The sequence below is a fragment of the Bipolaris zeicola genome, assembly GCF_000523435.1.
Source record: "Bipolaris zeicola 26-R-13 unplaced genomic scaffold scaffold_30, whole genome shotgun sequence".
Taxonomy (NCBI): domain Eukaryota; kingdom Fungi; phylum Ascomycota; class Dothideomycetes; order Pleosporales; family Pleosporaceae; genus Bipolaris; species Bipolaris zeicola.
Genome location: NW_006912079.1, coordinates 67,818 through 87,359, shown reverse-complemented (window position 1 = coordinate 87,359; position 19,542 = coordinate 67,818). Strand labels below are relative to the sequence as shown.

The 19,542-nt window shown below is 52.0% G+C and overlaps 10 protein-coding genes across 10 annotated transcripts; 2 read left to right on the top strand and 8 right to left on the bottom strand.

Moving 5' to 3' along the window:
- Positions 1-401: 401 nt before the first annotated feature.
- COCCADRAFT_2872 (uncharacterized protein) lies at positions 402-7,040 on the bottom strand (the record flags this gene model as incomplete). The annotated part of the gene is made up of 1 exon (XM_007711485.1): positions 402-7,040. The coding sequence occupies one exon, from the start codon at positions 7,038-7,040 to the stop codon at positions 402-404; it is 6,639 nt and encodes a 2,212-aa protein (XP_007709675.1).
- Positions 7,041-7,646: 606 nt separating this feature from the next.
- Positions 7,647-8,408, bottom strand: COCCADRAFT_2871 (uncharacterized protein; the record flags this gene model as incomplete). The annotated part of the gene is made up of 4 exons (XM_007711484.1): positions 7,647-8,062; positions 8,144-8,231; positions 8,292-8,311; positions 8,366-8,408. 4 exons carry the CDS (start codon positions 8,406-8,408, stop codon positions 7,647-7,649), a joined length of 567 nt encoding a protein of 188 aa, XP_007709674.1.
- A 231-nt stretch (positions 8,409-8,639) lies between these two features.
- On the bottom strand, positions 8,640-9,893 carry COCCADRAFT_2870 (glycosyltransferase family 22 protein; the record flags this gene model as incomplete). The annotated part of the gene is made up of 1 exon (XM_007711483.1): positions 8,640-9,893. The coding sequence occupies one exon, from the start codon at positions 9,891-9,893 to the stop codon at positions 8,640-8,642; it is 1,254 nt and encodes a 417-aa protein (XP_007709673.1).
- Positions 9,894-10,826: 933 nt separating this feature from the next.
- On the top strand, positions 10,827-12,377 carry COCCADRAFT_34571 (uncharacterized protein; the record flags this gene model as incomplete). Its single annotated transcript, XM_007711512.1, has 2 exons — positions 10,827-11,173; positions 11,369-12,377. 2 exons carry the CDS (start codon positions 10,827-10,829, stop codon positions 12,375-12,377), a joined length of 1,356 nt encoding a protein of 451 aa, XP_007709702.1.
- A 74-nt stretch (positions 12,378-12,451) lies between these two features.
- COCCADRAFT_34570 (uncharacterized protein) lies at positions 12,452-12,691 on the bottom strand (the record flags this gene model as incomplete). Its single annotated transcript, XM_007711511.1, has 1 exon — positions 12,452-12,691. One exon carries the CDS (start codon positions 12,689-12,691, stop codon positions 12,452-12,454), a length of 240 nt encoding a protein of 79 aa, XP_007709701.1.
- Positions 12,692-12,900: 209 nt separating this feature from the next.
- Positions 12,901-13,981, bottom strand: COCCADRAFT_89386 (uncharacterized protein; the record flags this gene model as incomplete). The annotated part of the gene is made up of 4 exons (XM_007711533.1): positions 12,901-13,077; positions 13,181-13,308; positions 13,369-13,479; positions 13,828-13,981. 4 exons carry the CDS (start codon positions 13,979-13,981, stop codon positions 12,901-12,903), a joined length of 570 nt encoding a protein of 189 aa, XP_007709723.1.
- Positions 13,982-14,130: 149 nt separating this feature from the next.
- On the bottom strand, positions 14,131-14,935 carry COCCADRAFT_34568 (uncharacterized protein; the record flags this gene model as incomplete). The annotated part of the gene is made up of 3 exons (XM_007711510.1): positions 14,131-14,260; positions 14,465-14,784; positions 14,882-14,935. 3 exons carry the CDS (start codon positions 14,933-14,935, stop codon positions 14,131-14,133), a joined length of 504 nt encoding a protein of 167 aa, XP_007709700.1.
- Positions 14,936-16,204: 1,269 nt separating this feature from the next.
- COCCADRAFT_34567 (uncharacterized protein) lies at positions 16,205-16,910 on the bottom strand (the record flags this gene model as incomplete). The annotated part of the gene is made up of 4 exons (XM_007711509.1): positions 16,205-16,246; positions 16,341-16,533; positions 16,727-16,817; positions 16,877-16,910. The coding sequence occupies 4 exons, from the start codon at positions 16,908-16,910 to the stop codon at positions 16,205-16,207; spliced, it is 360 nt and encodes a 119-aa protein (XP_007709699.1).
- Positions 16,911-17,341: 431 nt separating this feature from the next.
- On the top strand, positions 17,342-17,647 carry COCCADRAFT_34566 (uncharacterized protein; the record flags this gene model as incomplete). Its single annotated transcript, XM_007711508.1, has 2 exons — positions 17,342-17,378; positions 17,439-17,647. 2 exons carry the CDS (start codon positions 17,342-17,344, stop codon positions 17,645-17,647), a joined length of 246 nt encoding a protein of 81 aa, XP_007709698.1.
- A 230-nt stretch (positions 17,648-17,877) lies between these two features.
- COCCADRAFT_89340 (uncharacterized protein) lies at positions 17,878-19,282 on the bottom strand (the record flags this gene model as incomplete). Its single annotated transcript, XM_007711532.1, has 2 exons — positions 17,878-19,055; positions 19,174-19,282. 2 exons carry the CDS (start codon positions 19,280-19,282, stop codon positions 17,878-17,880), a joined length of 1,287 nt encoding a protein of 428 aa, XP_007709722.1.
- Between the last annotated feature and the right edge of the window lie 260 nt (positions 19,283-19,542).

Sequence of the window (19,542 nt, the reverse complement as noted above, 5' to 3'; positions counted from 1 at the left end):
AGATCTCTGTAGTTGCCCTGATTTCACTGTGACTTGAGCTTCACATGCTTGTTTTCTCGCTCACTGCTGTCTCGACCCCTAGCTCCCAAAATCCGCGCAATTTGCTTACAAAAAGACGAAATCACAATGGCCGAGCCACATCGATGGTACATCAAAAGATGATACCCAGCAAAAAACAACAGCAACCTCCCTACTCAATGATTTCCCAGCCCATGTCTTCACTCAAGGAATAGAAGAGTGAATGATTCATGAATCGCAAGCATAAAATTACTAAAATTACATCCAACTCAACTCAATCTCTCAACGCCCAATAACACCCCAGTAATCCGGATTTTCTTCCTTTCCACCAACCACCAGGTATATAATCCTACCACACAACCTCACAACCTTCCTTAGCAGATCTACTCTTCATCATCCTCTTCCTCCTCACTATCTTCCTCCATCCCTTCCGCAGCCTCAACTTGGAATGTAGGCGCCTGATCAACACCCAGATAACTGTCACTTACAAGGTAAAGCGTCAATTCATGGCTACCCGGCTTCTCGAGCGTAAACTCGAGCACCGTCTCGAGCTTGCGTAGGATAGGTACTTTCTTAATAGCAAGCAGCGTGCGCTCCTTCTGGTCTCCAAGCACAAGCCACCAGCTCTCCGTCTTATCAGCAGGGTAAAACGGAGCGTGGACTTCGGTCTTGGGCTCCTCGTCTTCTTCGAGGTTGCGCGTGACGCGGACTTTGAGTTGGGTAGGCGTGTTGGAAGCGATGTTTTCGGGGTCAACGAGTTGGTGCTCGAGCTCGACGTTGGGGTAGAAGTTGTTTGTGAAGTTTGCAATGTCAGCGAGCTGGCGTTGGTCGACGTTGAGGGCGGAGATGAGTTGCTTGTAGTCTGGGTTTTCGTCTTCGTCCATGGCATTGATGAAGTCGTCGACGTCGTTGATGCCGAATTTTTGCGCGGCCTTGATGGTGTCGGCGTCAAAGTGTGGGATTTGCTTGAGGGGAGAGTCCTTTTGCCACATTGCTTGGACGACCATCTGGGAGAGCTCCATGGCGGACATGGCGTTGAGATGTGCTTCCGAGGAGAGGACGTCGACACTGGCGCTGAGAATGGTAAGAACCTTTCGCAAGACAGTCTCCTGGTCCTTGGCCAGGTCAATAGGCAGCTGCATGCGCGAGAAGTGAGCTTGGAGAAGGACAAAGGCCTTGAAGTGTGGCGTCTCGAAGTTTGGCTCTTGCATCTTGAATGGAACACGGTCGTAGATGCGCTGGAGGATGTGGTCTTCGTGTCGTCGGATCTGGATATCCTCAAACTCTGTGGCAGCAGTGATGATCTCCAGGACGCCCTTCAAGCTCGTTCTACCATTCAGCGACATCATGAGTGTCTGCATCGTAATGAACGAAATGTTGTAGTACGCTGCAATCATGCATGGGTTGAGTGGTGTGATAGCATCCTCGTCCTCGTCATGCTCAATGAGGTTGGCATCCGTCAGCTCCTTGAGGGTCTGCTCGACCATGTCGGACAAGTGCGCACTGAGTCCTTCATGAGAAGTGTCGTGAAGGTTGTAGTAGCTAGGGTTGGCGAGTAGGCGGCGGTAGAAGTATGTGTATGTCGACCAGTCAACGGCTTCCTGTGTGGACTCGATTGTCTTTGCGCTGATTTCCGCGACAAATGCATCGTGGAGGTAGTCATGGAGGTAACTCTCAATGGGCAGCGCCTCGTTCAAGAACTTCTTGTAGTACTCGCGCTTTACCGCAGGCAGCATGAGCACACCCTTGGCTGACTTGTCCAGTCCAACTCTGCCAGCCTTGCCAAACATCTGCAGAATATCGCTGATGGGGTAGTCGACATATCTGTGTTCACGTCCCTCGTAGAACTGGGTACCTTGGACGACAACAAGATGGGCACTGCTATCAATCTCCCAGCAAGAGTCTCGCGAAACAATCATTACCTGGATAGCACCGACCTTGAACAGGTGCTGGACAGCCCGCTTGTCGAACGAGTTGAGAGCCTCATGGAAGTAACCAATACCATGAGAAAGCGAAGTTGCAAGCGCTTGCTCATTGATCTTCTCGAGGATGGGTTGGATCTCCGACAGGTCAACATTGAGGAAACGGTCTTCATCATCATCCGCAATGCACGCGTTGAAGAGGTCAGCAGCAGAGTTGCGGGCTTGCTTCCTGTTCGGAACGAAGACCATAGCTGGCTTATCGGGTGACATTTGCGTGATGGCAGAGTATGTCGGTCTCGCCATGGCCATCATCAGAGATGGGAAGTGGGGAATGGTGAATGACTGGATCTTGAGCTCGAGCGGTACAGCTCGAATAGCTGGACTGAAGTTGTAGATGGTGTGCTTGTTTGCGCCTATCCACTCACCAATGTCTCGTGCATTTGATAAAGAGACGCTCAGTCCGACAATACGCAGCTTTGACTCGAGCTGAGTCGCCATAGCTTGCATACGAGAGACAACAATCTCGTACACATGACCGTTGGATCCGCCAAGCATGTGCAATTCATCAGCGATTAACAACGACACAGACTGCACGTTCTTTCGGCGCTGCCATTGACGGGAGAGGGAGTCCCACTGAGAAGGTGTAGCCAAAATGAGGTCACCCTTCTCAAGGAGTCGCAGATCTGCTGTAGTTTCGCCAGTAAGCTTGACAACATCCTTACCTCCAGAGAGACCCGACAACCGCTCATTCCAGTTCTTGTACTGATTGTCAACAAGTTCCTGGAACGGCGCTAGGTAAACGATACGGCCTTCGTCACCGGAGCCCCAGTGTCGCAAAATGGCGAATTCAGCACAGATAGTCTTTCCAACACCAGTCGAAGCACCAATGAGTGCGTTGTCGTCTGTGGTGTAGAGGGTGTTGAAAGTTTGTGTCTGAACCTTGTTGAAGCGACCGATGTTCTCATACAAGCCCATATATTCCTTCCTCTTCAGAGCAGAGACAGGCAGTGGCTGCAAGTCCAGGACAGGCGTATGAGCAGGGAATTTCGCTGGCAGGATGAGCTTCTGGAATGAGACAGCGAGCTTGGTCTCGGAAGCCATCCATCGATCAGAGAGGACTGTGATGAAATAGTTTGGCGGCATTGGCTCGTCAATGGGTACTGTGATCTCGAGCAGATGCTCATTGACGTCGCCATCAGCATAATCACGACGGAGAATGAAGGTATCGTGGAACAGAACTTGTTCACCATCGCAGTCTTCAACCAGAATCCAAAAGGCTTCAGACGTTCCGTGAAGCTCATTATCCCAAACAAAGTCTGGTCGAATGGTGAGCTCCAAACGAAGCAATGATCTGGTCACTGGACGTGGTGTTGCTTCAATCTGGAGTCGGGGGAACTTCTCAACCAGACCACAGACGAGCCTGCCTGCCTTGGGCATACCAAGCAACTCGCCCATGCTGGGTGGATCAAGGCCAAAGTAGCTCGACCAGCTGACATCAATGCGCTCTGCTTTCTGCACAATGTCCCTGGGGCAAGTGGGGAACTGTCGCAGAGGAGTCATGGTAGGCCACATGCGCTTCTCGGCCATCTTGCACATGTCAAGAGCCAACTTGGCAACTTGCGACCAACCCTTCTTGAGACAAATTTCAAAGATTGCGCGAAGAATACGTCCAGCCGACTGTGTAACGTAGACCAAATCTGCCATGAGCGCCAAACCTTCGAGCTTGAGACGAGAGATGTAAGCCTGGAGAAGAACATTGATCTTGGCTTGAGGCTCTTCCACACCCTCCTTGACAGGAATGGGAACTTTTCCAAGCAGCTTAGCAAGCTCCAACTTCTCGTCTTGACGAACGGGAATGTACTTGAACTCCTCGCTCAGTGCAAACACTCGGAAAAGCTCAATCGCACTGATACCAGGCTGAACGTGCATGTTGTAAGTAGCCATGGAGTTATGGGTGATGTAGTAGTGGGAGGCAATTCTTCCAAGTTCGGTGGGGTTAAGAGCTCCAGTCTTCCTGTCGTACTTGATAAGACTGCACTTTTCAAGAACGTGCGCAGCTGCGTGGATAAGATCTACTCGTCTTTGCTCCAAAACCGTATCGTTCTCGTACTCGGGGCCTACCCGGTACAAAGCTGGCGACCGAAGCATTCGAACAAAGAGGTATGTGTAGCCAAGCCAGTCTACAGCTTCATCTCTGCTCCGGACGTTGCCCAGAACAATCTCGGCATTAAGGTTGTCTGCAAGTTTACTGATGAGCTGCGACTCGATAGGCAACTGCTGGTTGAGCAGTGACAGGTAGTACTGAATCTCAGACTGTGTAGTGATGATGATACCCTCTCCATATGTATCGTATTGAGGTCGACCAGCACGACCAAGCATTTGCAGAACATCTTGTGGACTCAGTTCAACCCAGCTACCCTTCTCGGGAGAGTAGATCTGTGTTCCCTTGATGATGACTGTATGCGCTGGCAAGTTGACACCCCAAGCCAAGGTTGCTGTACACACCAAGACTTGGATTGAACCATCGGCAAAGAGATCTTCTACAGAGGTACGGTCCGCTCGCGACATTCCAGCGTGATGGATACCAAATCCATAGGGCATGACATCCTTGAGATCGGCGTTCTGTATCGACTCGGACTCTTCCCTTAGAATTTCACGACTAGCAGCGTCTGATCGGAGAATCTTGCCTATAGTCTCCTCTTCAAGGGCCTTATCACGAATATACTTGGCAGTCTTTGCAGTTTCCTTTCGCGAATGTACAAAGATAAGCATCTGGTTGCGGTGCTCGCCGACTTGTTCGAGAACTTTAGTGTAGCAGACATCGTTCATGGTCTTCAGTTGCTTGATAGCCTTCTTGTCTGTAACACCGATGAACTCTTGCTTCAGGGGACACGGCCTGAAGGTACCGTCGAAATGGAACAGTCCCTTGTCGGGATCTACACGAAGGAAACTCGCAACATCGCGGTAGTTGGGAAGAGTAGCACTCAAACCTACAATGCGTACGTGATCACCAGTCTGCTCGCTATGCCGAAGAGTCCTGCTGACAATGCTCTCAATGACTGGACCACGATCATCGTGAAGAAGATGGATTTCGTCAATACAGATGAGGCGGACGAGATTAATGTAACTTGTATCGGTGGCCTTACGAGTAATGACGTCGTACTTCTCAGGAGTGGTGACAATGATCTGGGTCTCTGCGATTTGCTGCTTGGTAAGTTGACGGTCACCAGTAAGCTCAGAAACCTTGATACCATATGGTTCAAGACGCTTGCCAAAGTTACCGACCTGTTCCGCAACCAAAGCCTTGAGCGGAGCAATGTAGATGATCTTGAAGTCATCAAGGGCGATTTCTCCTGTCGTGGGGTTGCGGTGTTTGCCAATCTCTCGCAACATGGTCAGCATGGCAACGTTGGTCTTTCCGGAACCAGTGGGAGCACAAATCAGCATGTTGCCATCGTCATTGAAGGCGGTCGGGAAACACTTTGTCTGGATACGGTTAAGTGACTTCGAGTTACCGAAACCAGGGCGTGCCCAGTCTGGGAGTTCGGAGGTTGGCATCAGTGGTGGTTCGTTGGGATCACGCTTCGCCTTTGGTGCAGGGACGTGAATCTCTTCATATCCCTTGAATTGACGTCTTGTTGAACCTTGAGGCAGCTTGACGCTCGCATTCGTCATGAGATGGTTACCTTGATCAAACACGATGTTGTCCAAGTTCACAAGTCGGCTTGATGGTTGTAGACCGCCAACAATGCCCTCTGGTTTGGCGTCGGCCATTTCGACGTCGTTCGACACCTCGGGAAGACTGATGTCTTTGAGGTTGAACTTCATCTTTCCTGTGCCAGCACCCTCTTCTGCCTTGATGCCCGTTTCTCGTGCGCGCAGCTCTTGCAGGATTTGTTGCTGGCCGGCAGCCTTCATCTCCCGCTCAACAGCCGTTCGCTCGTCATTGTCTTCCGCGGCGCGTCGCCACCTTGTAACCCAAACGACCCTATCACGGTTGAGAACAAGTTTGGCGACCAGCTCGTGATGTTCATAATCAAAGAGATCCATGAGGTCGTTCTCAATCTCACGCAGCTCCTTCTCTTCACCGTCTTCCGAGACTCCCGCAAGAAACTTGAGCGCTTCCTGTGTCTTCTCTTGCTGTATATGCGCATCCTCGTAGATCTGTCCAATCTGCCGTTGTAACCAGTATGCGTCGATCTCGTGTGCGGGAATGAGCTGGTCTGCGCCGTTTTTGCGATCCGAAATGGCCGTGTCGCCCTGTATTATCGTCTCCTCGGTGTCCGCAAAACCTGCGTCCTTTGAATCGTCGCCTCCGATTTGTTCTATCGGCGCTTCTGCCTCATCCTCTTCATCCGAACTGTCGGCATCACGCACTTCGAAAGTCTGAGGGCCGTCTTCGTCCTCCTCTTCATCATCGAAGACGACAGCTACACCCTGGTTGTCGCCATTGTCTGCGCCATCTCCATCCGCCATCTCCTCATCGCCTCCTTCCTCGTCATCTTGCGCGTCGTAATCCGTAATCTTCTTGCCAAGGTTCACAAGCTCGTTGAACTCCTTTGCGCCCATAGAAGTACCCAAAAGATCGTCCACCTCCTTCTTCTTGTCAAAGTCCTTCATAGAGTCATCCTTGAGGTATTCCAGAACTTGATCGGCCGCACTTCGCGTGGTCGCAGGATCGACATCGCCGAGAGCTCGGCTCACAATGGTCGTAATGAGTTCGAAAGTTTGGCGAGTAGCAGGTGTCCGTGGCTTGTATGTAAGGCCTTCGATATTCAGGTCGGCGGTAGCAATAGCTCCAAAAGCGCTTGTGCCATCGTCCCGTTTCCTCTTGCGTTGCTCTCTTTCCAGGACATCGCCACCCTCCCCGAGATTGCCTCGCTCAACACCGGGCACCTTGAGCTTCTTAGTTTGCGCACTTGCACTGTCACGCGCAGTACGCGCGCCCATGTCGCGGATGTTGATGCGGCCTGCGAGCGACTCGGGGTCACCAGTGTGCTCGTCCGGTCGGCGCGACGTAAATCGTCTGTCGGCCTGCAGGACCAAATTCGACATGGCCGCATATTTGAACTGCGCGAGGTTGTTTTGATCTTTTGACATGGTGGTGGTGGGTATCGTGGTATTGCGCGGCTTGCGCTTTTGGTATCGTCTTCTCGAGCTGTCTACACGCGAGATATAATAAAATACACGACGAAAGAACGAGTCGCCGTCCTGTCAAGATCAAACGAAAGAAAAGAGTTGTCCGATTGAGTGTGGTCGGGCTGTGGACACGCCCTGGTGGTGGATGTAAATGAGCGGCGGCGGAATCTCGAAAAGTTCAATGATGGAGCTTCCAAAGGCTGCAGCAAGAGCACGTGATACCGCATCACCTCCGATATCACCAATGAACCCATGGTTCTTGGATGTCACACGCCCACGTTTTCTAGACAGACCATATATTTGCCCTTTTTGCATGCTTTTGAGCGTTGAGATAATCTGTCTGCCTAAGTTGTCATTTTTCTTACACAATAGTGCTATCATTGACTCGATGATTACTGCATCTACAGTTTGGTTTGTCCCGGCTCATGAGACCCATGCCTTCCATATTCTGTATCTCCAATTTCTCAGCAACCAGCTTCAATACACATGCTGAAATGTACATTTCGTACGCCTTTCAAGTTTCGCATCTTCTTGTCTCTCCAAACCCGCACCTTGTACCCAAAATATTCAAGCTCCCTCGGCCTTCTTCTTCTTCTTATCCTCGACCAACTCCACATTGTCCTCCGGCACCTCATCATACTTGTCTACCAAAAACTCAAGTATATCCTCGCTCAAATCTCCCTGTACCGTGATTTCCTCGCCGCCACCGGGAATCTTGGTCACACTTGATCCGGTCGCGAATTTCTTGCCAAAGTCCTTGGCCACCTTCTTGATGTCGAGACCGAATGCTTCGAGTCCTTGTACAGCAGTCACGTATTTTCGCTTGTTACGCTCGATACGCTTGATGAGGATCTTGGAAGATGCGCGTGTCTCGGCTGCTCGTGCTTCGGCGGTCGCGGCTTTGGCAGCTTTCTTCTGTGCATCCTTTTCCGCGCGTTTTTGGGCGTCGACAGAGAGCGAGGCCATATTCTGCTGTAATGCCTCTATGAAAAGTGTTAGAAAATTTCTCATGCTATATTTCATTGCGCCAGCTAAGCGCATTCCAGAAGTTAAGCAGTACATACCTGCCGAATACAACTTGGCGTGAAGGTCTGGGTGCGCTTCCGCAAGCCATTCTTCACACTTCTTTGTTGTGCCGCCAAACTCGCAGTACTAAATCGGGTTCAGATTACTATTAAGTTCGGTATCGACGCGTCTCAGTGTCATACCTACTTCAGGTGGTAGACTGCATACTGCTTCTCGTTAGTAGATGATTAGAGAAGCTACCCGCAGCAATATCTACATACCTCCGCAGTAGATGACCTGTTTTGGTACTGTATCGTCAGACATGGTGAATGTGCCAACAGATAAACTGCCGGTTATTTTATGCGCTGACAATGTATCTGGTTGGGTGCAGAGAGTTTCGGGGTTGACGCGAAGGAGAGAGCTTGGTGGGGCAGAGCAAGCGTGGCGGGGTACGTATGAGAAGTTGGGCAAGGGTCCTTGGACGTGCTTGATGCTTTCACTCAAAGCTTAGTGTACTATGATGTGTATCTCTTTATTAAAATTATGACCCTATATCTACATATACATTGGCGGACTCATACTGTTCTCCAGAATATAGGTCTTTGGCTCCATCCGTAACATGGGCCAGTAACCCCTGAACAAACTATTTCTCAATAGCCCTTCCAATCGATCCCATTCTACTGCAACTTTTGTAGTCCAGTCATCTGACACATCAACAATTGGTCCACTCCCCTCGTACAGAGGTCCGAATTCATCTTTGCTCTCCTCGCCTGGCTTCAGAAGCCTGACCCCACCGAAGCCGTACACCACATGTACAATATTCCACATTCCAATTATCCTCTCCGGCTTCTCGGTAAGAACGTAATCAAATTTTGTCCAGAACATCGGATCCAAAAGTGCGCTCGGGTCCTCAGTCTTGTCATAAGACCATTTCCGGGTTGGTGCCATTTGCTCTTCAAGAACATCGAGTACTGTCTGTGGGCCCCTGTGGCTCTCCAGGAAACGCGTGACACCTGTCTGACACGCAAGGTTGTCAAAGTGTACATTGAAGTGCTTATCGTGCGGATGAGACATTCGTTTGTGCAAATCGTGCAGAGCTTCTCCTCCAGGGTAGTTGAGACTAGAAATACCCAAGATAGCTGTGGATGCAGCGAATGACACCAGGACTGATCCTACAAGAGCCAAGCTGAGGATAGCATATATGATAGACTTGGATCGTCGTGTCCAAATCCAGGAGGCTCCGTCAGCAGCTACCGCTGTCAATCCTGGGATTACATAGAGAATGAAACGCCATTCTTTGTGAGGAAGAAAGCTGTATATAGCCACAAAGCTGAGTAGAGGGATAAGTAGATCAAGGCTTCGTCTTTGGCTTGCTGGATTCGAAACAGCAATCGGTATGCAGACCAGGTAGGTTATAGGGTTTAGCATTAGTCGCGGAAGTGCATTTGCAAAGTAGAAATACCATGGCGAGACACCCCAGTTCGCCGAGTTTCCTTGAATGGTGTTGTAGTAGAAACCCGTCCACTCAGGCCATAGGGGAAATGATTGCCAGAAGAAAGAATCTAAAGGTACTGTGCAGATAAGACCGACGATGAGGCCTCCAATGCCGGCTGGAATGATGACGCTGATGATCGATATCTTGCGTGTGAAAAACAGATACACAGTGATAGTGGCGACCAGGATAGCTAGCTCAGATCGGAAGACAACTCCAGCAATAGTGAGCAGATACAAGCTCAGTCGGTAGTGTCCCGGGACATTCGAAGAAGTACTGGGAGAATTGTACGCAAGAACTAGACTTCGCAATGCCATATTGCCTGTAGCCATAAGCCAACAACCACTTCAACAAGCAAACCGCAAACTTACTAAACACGAACGCAAACATATTCGGCAGCGTCCTCGAAGCATAATACATAGCATGAAACTGACTTGCCTGAAACAACGCATACCAAATCCCCGCCGCAGTCCCAAAAGCCCTCTGCACACTCCTCCCAAACGCAACCAGCGCCGCCGCATTCAGCAGTCCCAGCACCGCCCTAACTACCACACCTCACCGTCAGCCCTTTCCCCCTTTTACAACCCCCACATGAAAGATTTTTGAAAAGTAAAAAACTCACCAAGCATCTGCACATACTCCCAATCCTCGACAAACCCCACAAACGGCCTGCTCAACCCGCTCAGCACCGCCGCACCCGCAAACGTTCTCGGCACGCTCCCCGGAAAGGAAACATGGTCGTAATTCGCAGTTAGGAACTGGTCTACATTCTCCGTCGGGATACCGTGTACGAGGATATCATGGACAGCTTGGATATTGAACGACTCTTCGACTTTTGTATACGGCGATACATAAAGATGTATCAGTATTACTGCTGGGATGAGCAAGAAAAAAGGCCACGTTGATGCCATTGCATCCGGGTTTGCGCAATAGCGCAGCTTCAAAGATTAGCCTTTTTTTCGGGATCCAGGGTACACAGATAGAAGGCGGTGAGATGCTGTGTATTTGATGGGGGGCGGTCAAGTAGTTTTTCGTTGGGGCAAAGATGAAGCAAGTCTAACTTCGTTCTCTTTTGGAGAGGGCAAGCTACCAATCACGTGCTTTCGCGATCCCACCACCCTTGTTACACGAAACCCCCCCCCTTCTAAGCGTGACTTTGTCAAACAACAACTCCCTATCCGCCCATTTCCGACCTTTAATTTCCATTTTTCCATCTTAGGTTTCCCCCCCCATCGGATGGTGTCACTAAGATGGAAATTTCTCAACTCGCGGTGCCCGCGGTCTATGCGTTGATATTGTTCCTTGGGTGCCCCTCGCAGTTGCTGCTGATGCGGCTCGATCCTGCGCCATTGAGCAAGAATGAGATCATTGCGGCGAATACTCTTTTAGTACTAATACTTATTACATATACGCAGAGCGTGTTTGTGGATCCCGGGACGATACCGAAGGATTGGAATGTTGGGGGTGCGGTGAAGGCGGAGGGTAAGGAGGGAATGGGGAACGAGGCGGAAGATATGGTGGGGAAGAGTAGGAAGTGGTGTTTTCGGTGTGAGGCTGCGAAGCCGCCGAGGGTCCATCATTGTAAGGAGTGTAAGAGGTAGGTCGGATTTTTTGTATGTTCATGTTTGTTCTGAGAAAGATATCAAGGCAAGGGCGTAATAGCTATTTTGCCTCTGAATCACCAAGTCATGGAAGGATCGATCAAGATGTGATGAACTTTTGGAGTAACAAGGAAGCTATCTGACACACATCATATCAACCCCACCAAAAGCACAGCTAACCACCTCCCCAGATGCATACCCAAAATGGACCACCACTGCCCCTGGACAAACAACTGCGTCAGCCATACCACCTTCCCCCACTTCATCCGCTTCCTCTTCTACTCCACCGCCGGACTCGCCCTCCTCGAATCCTTCATCCTAACCCGCGTCGCCTATCTCTGGTCCAACCTCGACATGCCCTCGTCAATGGGCCCAACCCCCTTCCAGCTCGCCCACCTCTTCACCATCTTCATCGTAAACAGCCTCACCCTGTTCATCCTGGGCGTCCTCTTCCTCCGCAACATCTGGTGCCTAGCCGTCAACACCACCACCATCGAAGGCTGGGAGATTGAACGCCACAGGACGCTGCTGCGCCGCGCCCGCCAGTACGGAGGCTACCTCCCCTCGCCCGACGGCACGCAGCAGATTCGCATCCGCAAGCAGGAGTTCCCCTACGACATTGGCATCTGGGCGAACATCGTGCAGGGCATGAATTCTGCGAACCCAATTTCCTGGTTCAATCCGTTCGGGGCAACACCGAGTCTGACCAGTGGCCTAGCGTTTGAGACGAATGGCTTCGAGGACCCGGGTACGGTGTGGCCGCCGCCAGACCCGGATCGCGCGTATAGGGGGAATGCCAAGGCGGTGAATGCGGGTGCATTTCAGTTTGCAGAGGCGCCGGAGATGAGTGCGGAGGAGACGGTCAGGGCTTTCAAGGCGAGGCAGGCGGAGGATGCGTTGAGGAGGAGGGGGTATGGGGAAAGGATGCAGCAGAGGGTAGTCAAGGATGAAGCAGAATACGGCAATAGTCGTGACGACGATGATGGGGGGTACACATATGGAGATGATGCTAGTGATGATGCTGAGGAAGAAGAGGAAGAGTCTGAGAAGAAGCGCGGCGAAAAGGGACGGGAGGGAGAGGCTGCATGGCGAAATGCCGAGGGTGAACGACTAAAGGACTTTGGCGTGGATGAGGACGTGGAGTTTTACGATGAGCAAGACGACGACATACCGTTAAGTCAGTTGATAGCTCGAAGGTAAGGTGCGTCGACATCAGGATATAGCCGTCCGTAGGTCGTCGTACCACAATGATAACACAATCAACACTCAAGTGGCTACAGCATTGGCGAAGCGGTTTTTAATATGTTTGATTCCCAGTCGCATAACGAATGTCGGTCGGCCCGTGTGAGCAAAAGATAAAATCTAGACCAATAGTAATCCAGCGTGCAAGAAGACAAAAGGTATCCGAATCGTCCACATGTGTCCTTCTCTGTCCATCCTATCCGTATAGAGTCCTGGGACAAGACCTCAAGATGACATCTTGTCGACACAACAAGTATTCTGTTCCCGTACATTATAACCCCGCAACAGATGCTCCGGCAGTATGAACAATCTGATTCCAAAAAACATGTTCCCAATACCATCTCTTCATGAATTCTTGGCAAGTAACTTGTTCGTAAGTTGCTTGCTTTCTGGTGATCTAGCAGCCTTTCCCACGTCTTTCCTGGACGATGGCTTTCTCTTCTTCCATATTTTGCACTGCGATCACCAGAGCTCGGCGCAACTAGTACTCCGTTCCGTTTCCGTTGTGGACAGGATAGCCAAAGGCAGTCGAGTCGTCGCCCATTTCGGAATCGCCGCTCAGTACATGCTGTTGGTTCTCTGACCCGCCTGCGTTGGGCCCGCCGGACCCGGCTGCAAACTGCCCAGTGGGTGGCTTGTTCTGATTTGCGAGGAGGGTCTCGTACCACCAATCAATACCAATAGTTCAGATAAACGTTTTCGCCAAACAATAGGCAACAAAAGAAGAGTGAGAGGGGGAGAAGGAGAAAGGGGCAGCTTACTTCGCGGTACCTGGAAAGGTAGATTTTGAGAGCTTCGGAGTAGTTTTCGAAGCCAAGGGAGGTCATGGCGAAGAGAATATCCTCTCCATTGACTGTCTTGCGCTTCTCCTGCTGACACTTTTCGGAGGCTGCAAACATGATTAGCGACTAGTTCTTGAAGGGTCAGAATTGGAAACAAATAGACTTACCCTCGCTTGTGATGAAGGAAATGAACTCGCTGACGCATTCCTGCATGCATTCCTTTGCCTCCTTTGCAATTTTGGCGTTTTCGGGAAGAGCCATCTTCATGATACGGGCGACTGGAGCAAAGTTACGAATGTTAGCATCTGAAGCGGCACTTTGGGTTGTGTTTGCATTCTTTGGCGTTGCTTGTGGCGGGGACGTCGACGAGGGTGGAGAAGACGACGACATGGCGCAGGCTGCACGTCGGCCAAATTCCAGGCACAGCGCGCAGCTGAGTGGCTGGAGCAAAGTGCGGATTTAGGCGATTCGACGCAGGCACGCGCGAATGGAGAGAGTCTGGGGACATGCAGAGAGCGATTGCGCGCGTTTGAGCAATCCGTCGACGTGCAGACCAGAGAAGTGACGGGCGCGCAAACATGGCCGACGGCGGGGAGGGGAAAAGGGCATTGGGGAAATGGACGTACCATTGGCGATAGGAAGCCATCGGTCTTGTTCCTTAACTTCGAACTCGTAACCTATCTGGGCTGTGTTCTCTTCTGTGTTCCGGTCCATGGGCTGTTCTTCGTCAGGCGACTGGACTGGTTCCACGCCCTCCTGCTTTGGGGGAGAGGCCGACATATTAGCGGTTGCGCGGTCGGCAAGCGTATGCGCTGGCGACTATTTCGTTGGCGACCACGTCACTGGGAGAGACGATGGGGCGAGTTGGCGGCCGAGTATGCAGGCTGGGGGGTCACTGGTGTAACGAGGGTGGTGAGCAAGGGAAACGGTTAGTGGCATGCAGCAGGTGCAGGCGGAGATAGCTTGGGAGCTTGGAGGCTGGGAAGCTGCCGCTGCTGCTGCTGACGACGTACTACGACGGTGGCGGCGACCGAGTGGAGAGGCTCGACGGCACGCGAACTGCTGGGAGTCAGTCAGTTGGTCGGTCATCAGTCAGCCATCAACAACAACCAGACGAGGAAGGCGCGACGGGCCATGGGCGATGGGCGAGGCAGGTGCGACCCAGACGGGCTTGGTCGCTCCTTCTCTTTCTGGATGTCTCTTTCTCTCTTTCTTTCTCTCACATGGACACGCACGCAGACAGACAGACACAGGCTGACTTACACGTAAACCGAGGGGCGAGCAGAGAGATGGCGGAGTCGTGTGTATGCCTTGCGGCGGCGGCCTGATAGTCGGTGCGACGATGGCGGTCCGCCGTGGCGATGGATTAGCGGTGGGACGGGATGCAAGAAGTCGCTGGGGGAGAAGGTCCAGTTGGAGCAAAGGGCCGTGATTCGGGTCGAGTCAATGGATTCCGGGAGCTGTACGCCTTTGTCGCGAATGGAGGTGAGAAGCAGCTGGGGACGCGCCTGCCAATAGGAGCGCGAGGAGATGATATGGGGTGCGAAGCTCAGGACGCCCGAAGATGGGGGGGCGCGGCCAAGCTTGGACGTTGGCCGGAGTTGCGCGCGGAGAGACGGTGCATTGACTGCCATTGCTATGTCATGTTACTGCTGCGACTGCTGCTACTACTACCACTACCACTCCCGCCATCAATGCGCCTGCGCCCACCATGCTCGGCCCGCCCCGAGCCATTCTCTCCTCTCCATGGCTCTTCTCCAACTGCCTCTGCCTCACCCGGCTTCATCCCGACCCGTCTCGGTCCAGTCCACGGCCACGGGCTACTGCCGGCAAACCTCGCCATCACCATCGCCATGCCGTCCTCCGGCCTGTCGTCAGAAGCACAGCTGCAACACCCAGGCGCTAGTCGGCGATCCTCTATGCAAGCCATGCCACCACCTTTTATTCGACAGCCCTACGCTATCCCACGTTGCAAGTCCCTCTTTTTCCCCATTTGAGATGCTCAGACTCCACTTTGCTCTTCTCTCTCTCTACCCGAATGCAAACATGCTCTTGTCACTAGAGCAGCAATTAGACGAGTATCCTCTCCCACGCACTTACATACACCACCACGCCAAGTCTACTCCACTCCTAGTATTGCTTTTCCCATCATCACACCTTATCCTCAGCACAATCCCAGCCACATGCAGACGGCAATCCCTCAATCTCTCTTGTTGGGCTCGGTTGCATGTAAGTACAGCCTTGCTATCAGCTTCACTATTACCCACCGCTAGATGACGTCCCCTCCCTAGCCGCAAACGGCTTCTGAACCTCACCGTTCGCCTTCTCCTTGCAGCCAGCTTTGCCGGTACCCTATGAGCTACGTGTCCACGGTCATGGTACCATGGTCGTAGATCGGTGCGTCAGCTCGACTGAAAGCCAACTCGACAGCTCATCGTGCAGAAGGCCCGCCTAGAGTGGGGAGCACGTGCTGGTCGGCTGCAAACTCGGCCTCCAAGCCCACGCTCCCTCTTTCTTCGGCACTTTTTCATTCGTCAAATCATGCCTACATACATACAACCAGTGGGTAGTCCATGTGGTATGTGGGGGCACACACGACTATCGATGTCGTCGACCATTGCACTGCCTAGCCATGCTGTGCCTGGCTCCCCCCGTCACATTTCAAGTTTTACACACACACACATCGTTGCCAAAGCTATAGTACGGGGGTTATATACATATGCCCTCCTTCATGGGTGCTTCTTGAATTGCTGTGGGGAAAGCTATGCTGTCATATCGTGACATGCTGTACTAACATCTCATCATCGAGTCACTCCTTACACACTACGGCCTTGCTCTCCGAACCGGAACACTTTTCATTCTTCCGTCATGGCCTGTCTGCATCTGTTCTGACTCTGGTGGCCGAGATTCTGCCGCCTTGATGCTGGTAGTATCCCATGTGGAACCAAGCATACGTCGTGTACCCTCCCTGTCAAAGGGGTGCCGCATGATCCGGACACCAGTCTACTGTCCAGGCTGCTGAACAACCTGAATGTTGTTCTTCTTCTGTAGTGGCAAAGTCAGCCGTCCGTTCCCAACTCCAGATCATAGTCTCAGTCGTCATATGTAACTCTCTTTCTCACACAACAGACACACGTACCTTCCATTTTTCCATCTCATCCTGCTTCGACTTGTACTGCTTGACTAGCTCTTCTAGCGCCTTCTTCAGGCCCTCCGAGTTAGTCTGCAGAATAGGCACCACCTCCTTGACCGTCCGCTCAGTTAAGACGCCGTTGATCATGCGGAAGCATTTCCGGTCTCCCGAAAGCGGCTGCAGCGTCTCGAGTACGAGTCTAGTATACATCAGTTAATGATTCTCATTGACTCCATGACACAACTCAGGCATCCTGCTCCTTTCTGTAAAGAATAGACAATCTCCTCAAAGGAGGGGGTGTTGGAGTCGCCGAGCCACCGAACAAGCGGTGTGATTGAGAAGGGGCAGGTGACTGAAGTTTGAGCACGCTATGCAAATCATGGAAAACTTACTTGTGCTCTTCGGATTCTTGCTCAATATCCCCGATTTTGGAGGCAATGGTTTGTAACGTGTTTTTGTAATTCTGGTACGTTGTTTGGAGCTCTGTCTTCGTGTTAGCTTACCTGAAATTACTTTTCGAAAATAGAGATTGTGAGGTATACCTTGTTGCTTCTTCAGCTGTGCTTGAGACGTCATGGCGAACTTGGGGTGGCGGGTGAGAGACGCCCACTCTGGGTTGCGGGGAACTCGGGAGAAAGAATGAGAGAAAAAAGATCGTGCAATGGCCAATGCAGTGCACTCACAGCCACGCAGATGAAATTCTATTCACAGACGGATACGCTAAATTTGCGTATGGCTAATCTGTCCGCGAGAATTAAGCAAGCGTTGTTGATCGAAACCGACGTTGCGAGCGCAAGGCCGAAGAAAGACGCGCTCGGACGTACGGTGTTAACGTTAGGGTAACTACTACGCTGAGATCTCGTGCGATTCGTCCAAGAAACCAGAGATCGGATTGGCTCTACTACACCTACGCTCTGGACCACAGCTACCCACCACGAACCTCACTTGCATACGACAGCAACAACGAAACACATCCTATTCCGCACCCCTACATACCGAGCCTAACAATGCACCCCCACCTCCACACCGAAGAAGTCCAAAAAAGTAAACCTCCCCTCCCCCTCCCCAGCACACACACCCCAAGCTAACACCAACCCAACTCAGACTGCGCCGACGTCGTCGCCGCCCTCGAAGAATGCCACGCCCACGGCTTCCTCTGGAAAGTAACCGGCAACTGCACCGACGCCAAGCACAAGGTCAACATGTGTCTGCGCGGCATCCGGCTTGAGCGCACGCGCCAGAATCGCGAGGCGGCGAAAGAAAAGAGGGAGAGGATTCAGAAGGTGTGGAGGGAGTTGGACGAGAATAAATAGTTGCGAGCGTAGCTCGCACGCAGAAAAGGAAGGGGAAGGGGGGGAGGGGGGATGTAAGAATACAGGATGAGGAAAAGGACATTGGATGGAGTTCTTGTAAATATGGGATGGGAATTAGGCGTCACGGAGCACGGCACATGGAAGGGGGGAGAGAAATAAATGTACGATTACACATAACCTAAAAGGTCCCTCTTTTATTCAATTCAAGAAAGAAAAAAGAAACACGCTACTCAATCCGAATCCTCGCTCGATCGGTTCGCCAGCGGCGTGCCACCCAACGGTGTACCACCCAGCGGCGTAGTCCCCAGACTATCCAAGCCTCGTTCTGTAATCAACCTAGCACCACCTCCTCCCTCCAAAGTATTAGTGGGCAAAGCCGGTAGACCGGATTCCTGGCGTAGTTTTTCGTATTCCTCGCCCGTCTTCTGGAGTTGTTCCTGGAGATACTTTTTGCGCTCTTCAATCCTTACTTTATCGTCTTTGAGATCTTGCATTTTCTGGAGAAGCAGTGCTTTTCTTTGCTTTCGGGCTTCCATGTCGATGGTGAGGCCCTGGAGGATGTCGTTGAGATCTGGGAGAGGCGTGATGCGAGGAGGCGTTCTGGTGCCGTCGTCGTCTTCGTCTACTTTTTGGCCGTAGCGACCTGCGCGAGCTTGGGCTGTAGCGAATGCGACGTTGCGGTCTTCGTCGGAGTCGTCGGAGCCATCGTCTCCTGAGGAGCCCTCTGCGTCGTTGATGAGTTCGGCCATTTCGGCACGCCGTCGTCGCTGGGCTTCCTTTTCGGACTTGCGACCGAGGGCTATTTTGCCGTCTTCTACGTAGTCGTCGAAGCCTTCGGCAATGTCTTCGTCGTCGTGGACTAGGCGGGTTTCTCCCCATTTGTCCTTGGGTCGAAGGGAAATCTTATCTCTGTGTTGTCTGAACTCGTCCTCCCCTTGGTCGTCGGATGCCCAGGCTGCATCTTCGTCGTCATACGCATTTTCCTCGTGTGCTAAGCGCCGCCTCCGCGCCTTCTTTTCCCGTATCTCTGCTTCGGTAGGAATCGCAGATGACGTCGCCTCGAGTGACGCGACAGGCCCAAACTTGGCCGCAATATCCAGCGCGCGAATCTCCTCTTCTTCCTCAGCGGATATCTTGAGGTCCCTGGGCGTTGACGGTGTCGAATTTCGTAGTTCAGCAATATAATCCTTGCTGTATTCGGTCGGCTTCGCAGATTCCGATACGAGTGGTGAGCGGGCCCGAAGTTGTGCACTCTTCTCCAGTGCTATGCGACTGAGGTTCGCCTTCTTCGGAGTCATAACCGCTGAATCGCTTGATTCTTCGCCATTGTTCGCTTCGTCGCCAGCACCAAACGACATGCGTAGAGAAGAGCGCTTCTTTGCTTTACCAAGCGCAGGCCGCTTGACGACTACAAGGCTTAGTTAGCACAGAGCCTTTGCCAGCTTTTTCACATGGGCCTGGAAAGGTTCGCTGCAAGTTTCCCCAACGTCAGAAAGGCTGGTAATCGCGAAGAATGTACGACTAACCTGTAGGCTTCTGTACTTCACTCTGCGAGCTATTGGTGCTGTCGGCGGACTCGTCGTCATCGTAGCTGCCGATTTTGCGCGCTACACGCGTAGAACTAGATCTTTTCATGTTTGGTGGTTTCTTGTTATTTCCCAATGCTCTTAAAATCAGATCAAGTCCGTGGAGGATTTGTAGAGGAAGACTAGTGGTCGCGCTCACATGTCGGTGGTGGTGCCTGTGCACGGGCCCTCCGCAAAAAGCCCCAGAGCTCTCCCACCATGTGTAGTAGTTGCTCTTGCTCGTCGAACACCACGCGCGACCCAGCTTACCCACGACCGACACAAGCGTAGTCACCTAAACGCCCACTCACCGCCTACACAACAAACAGA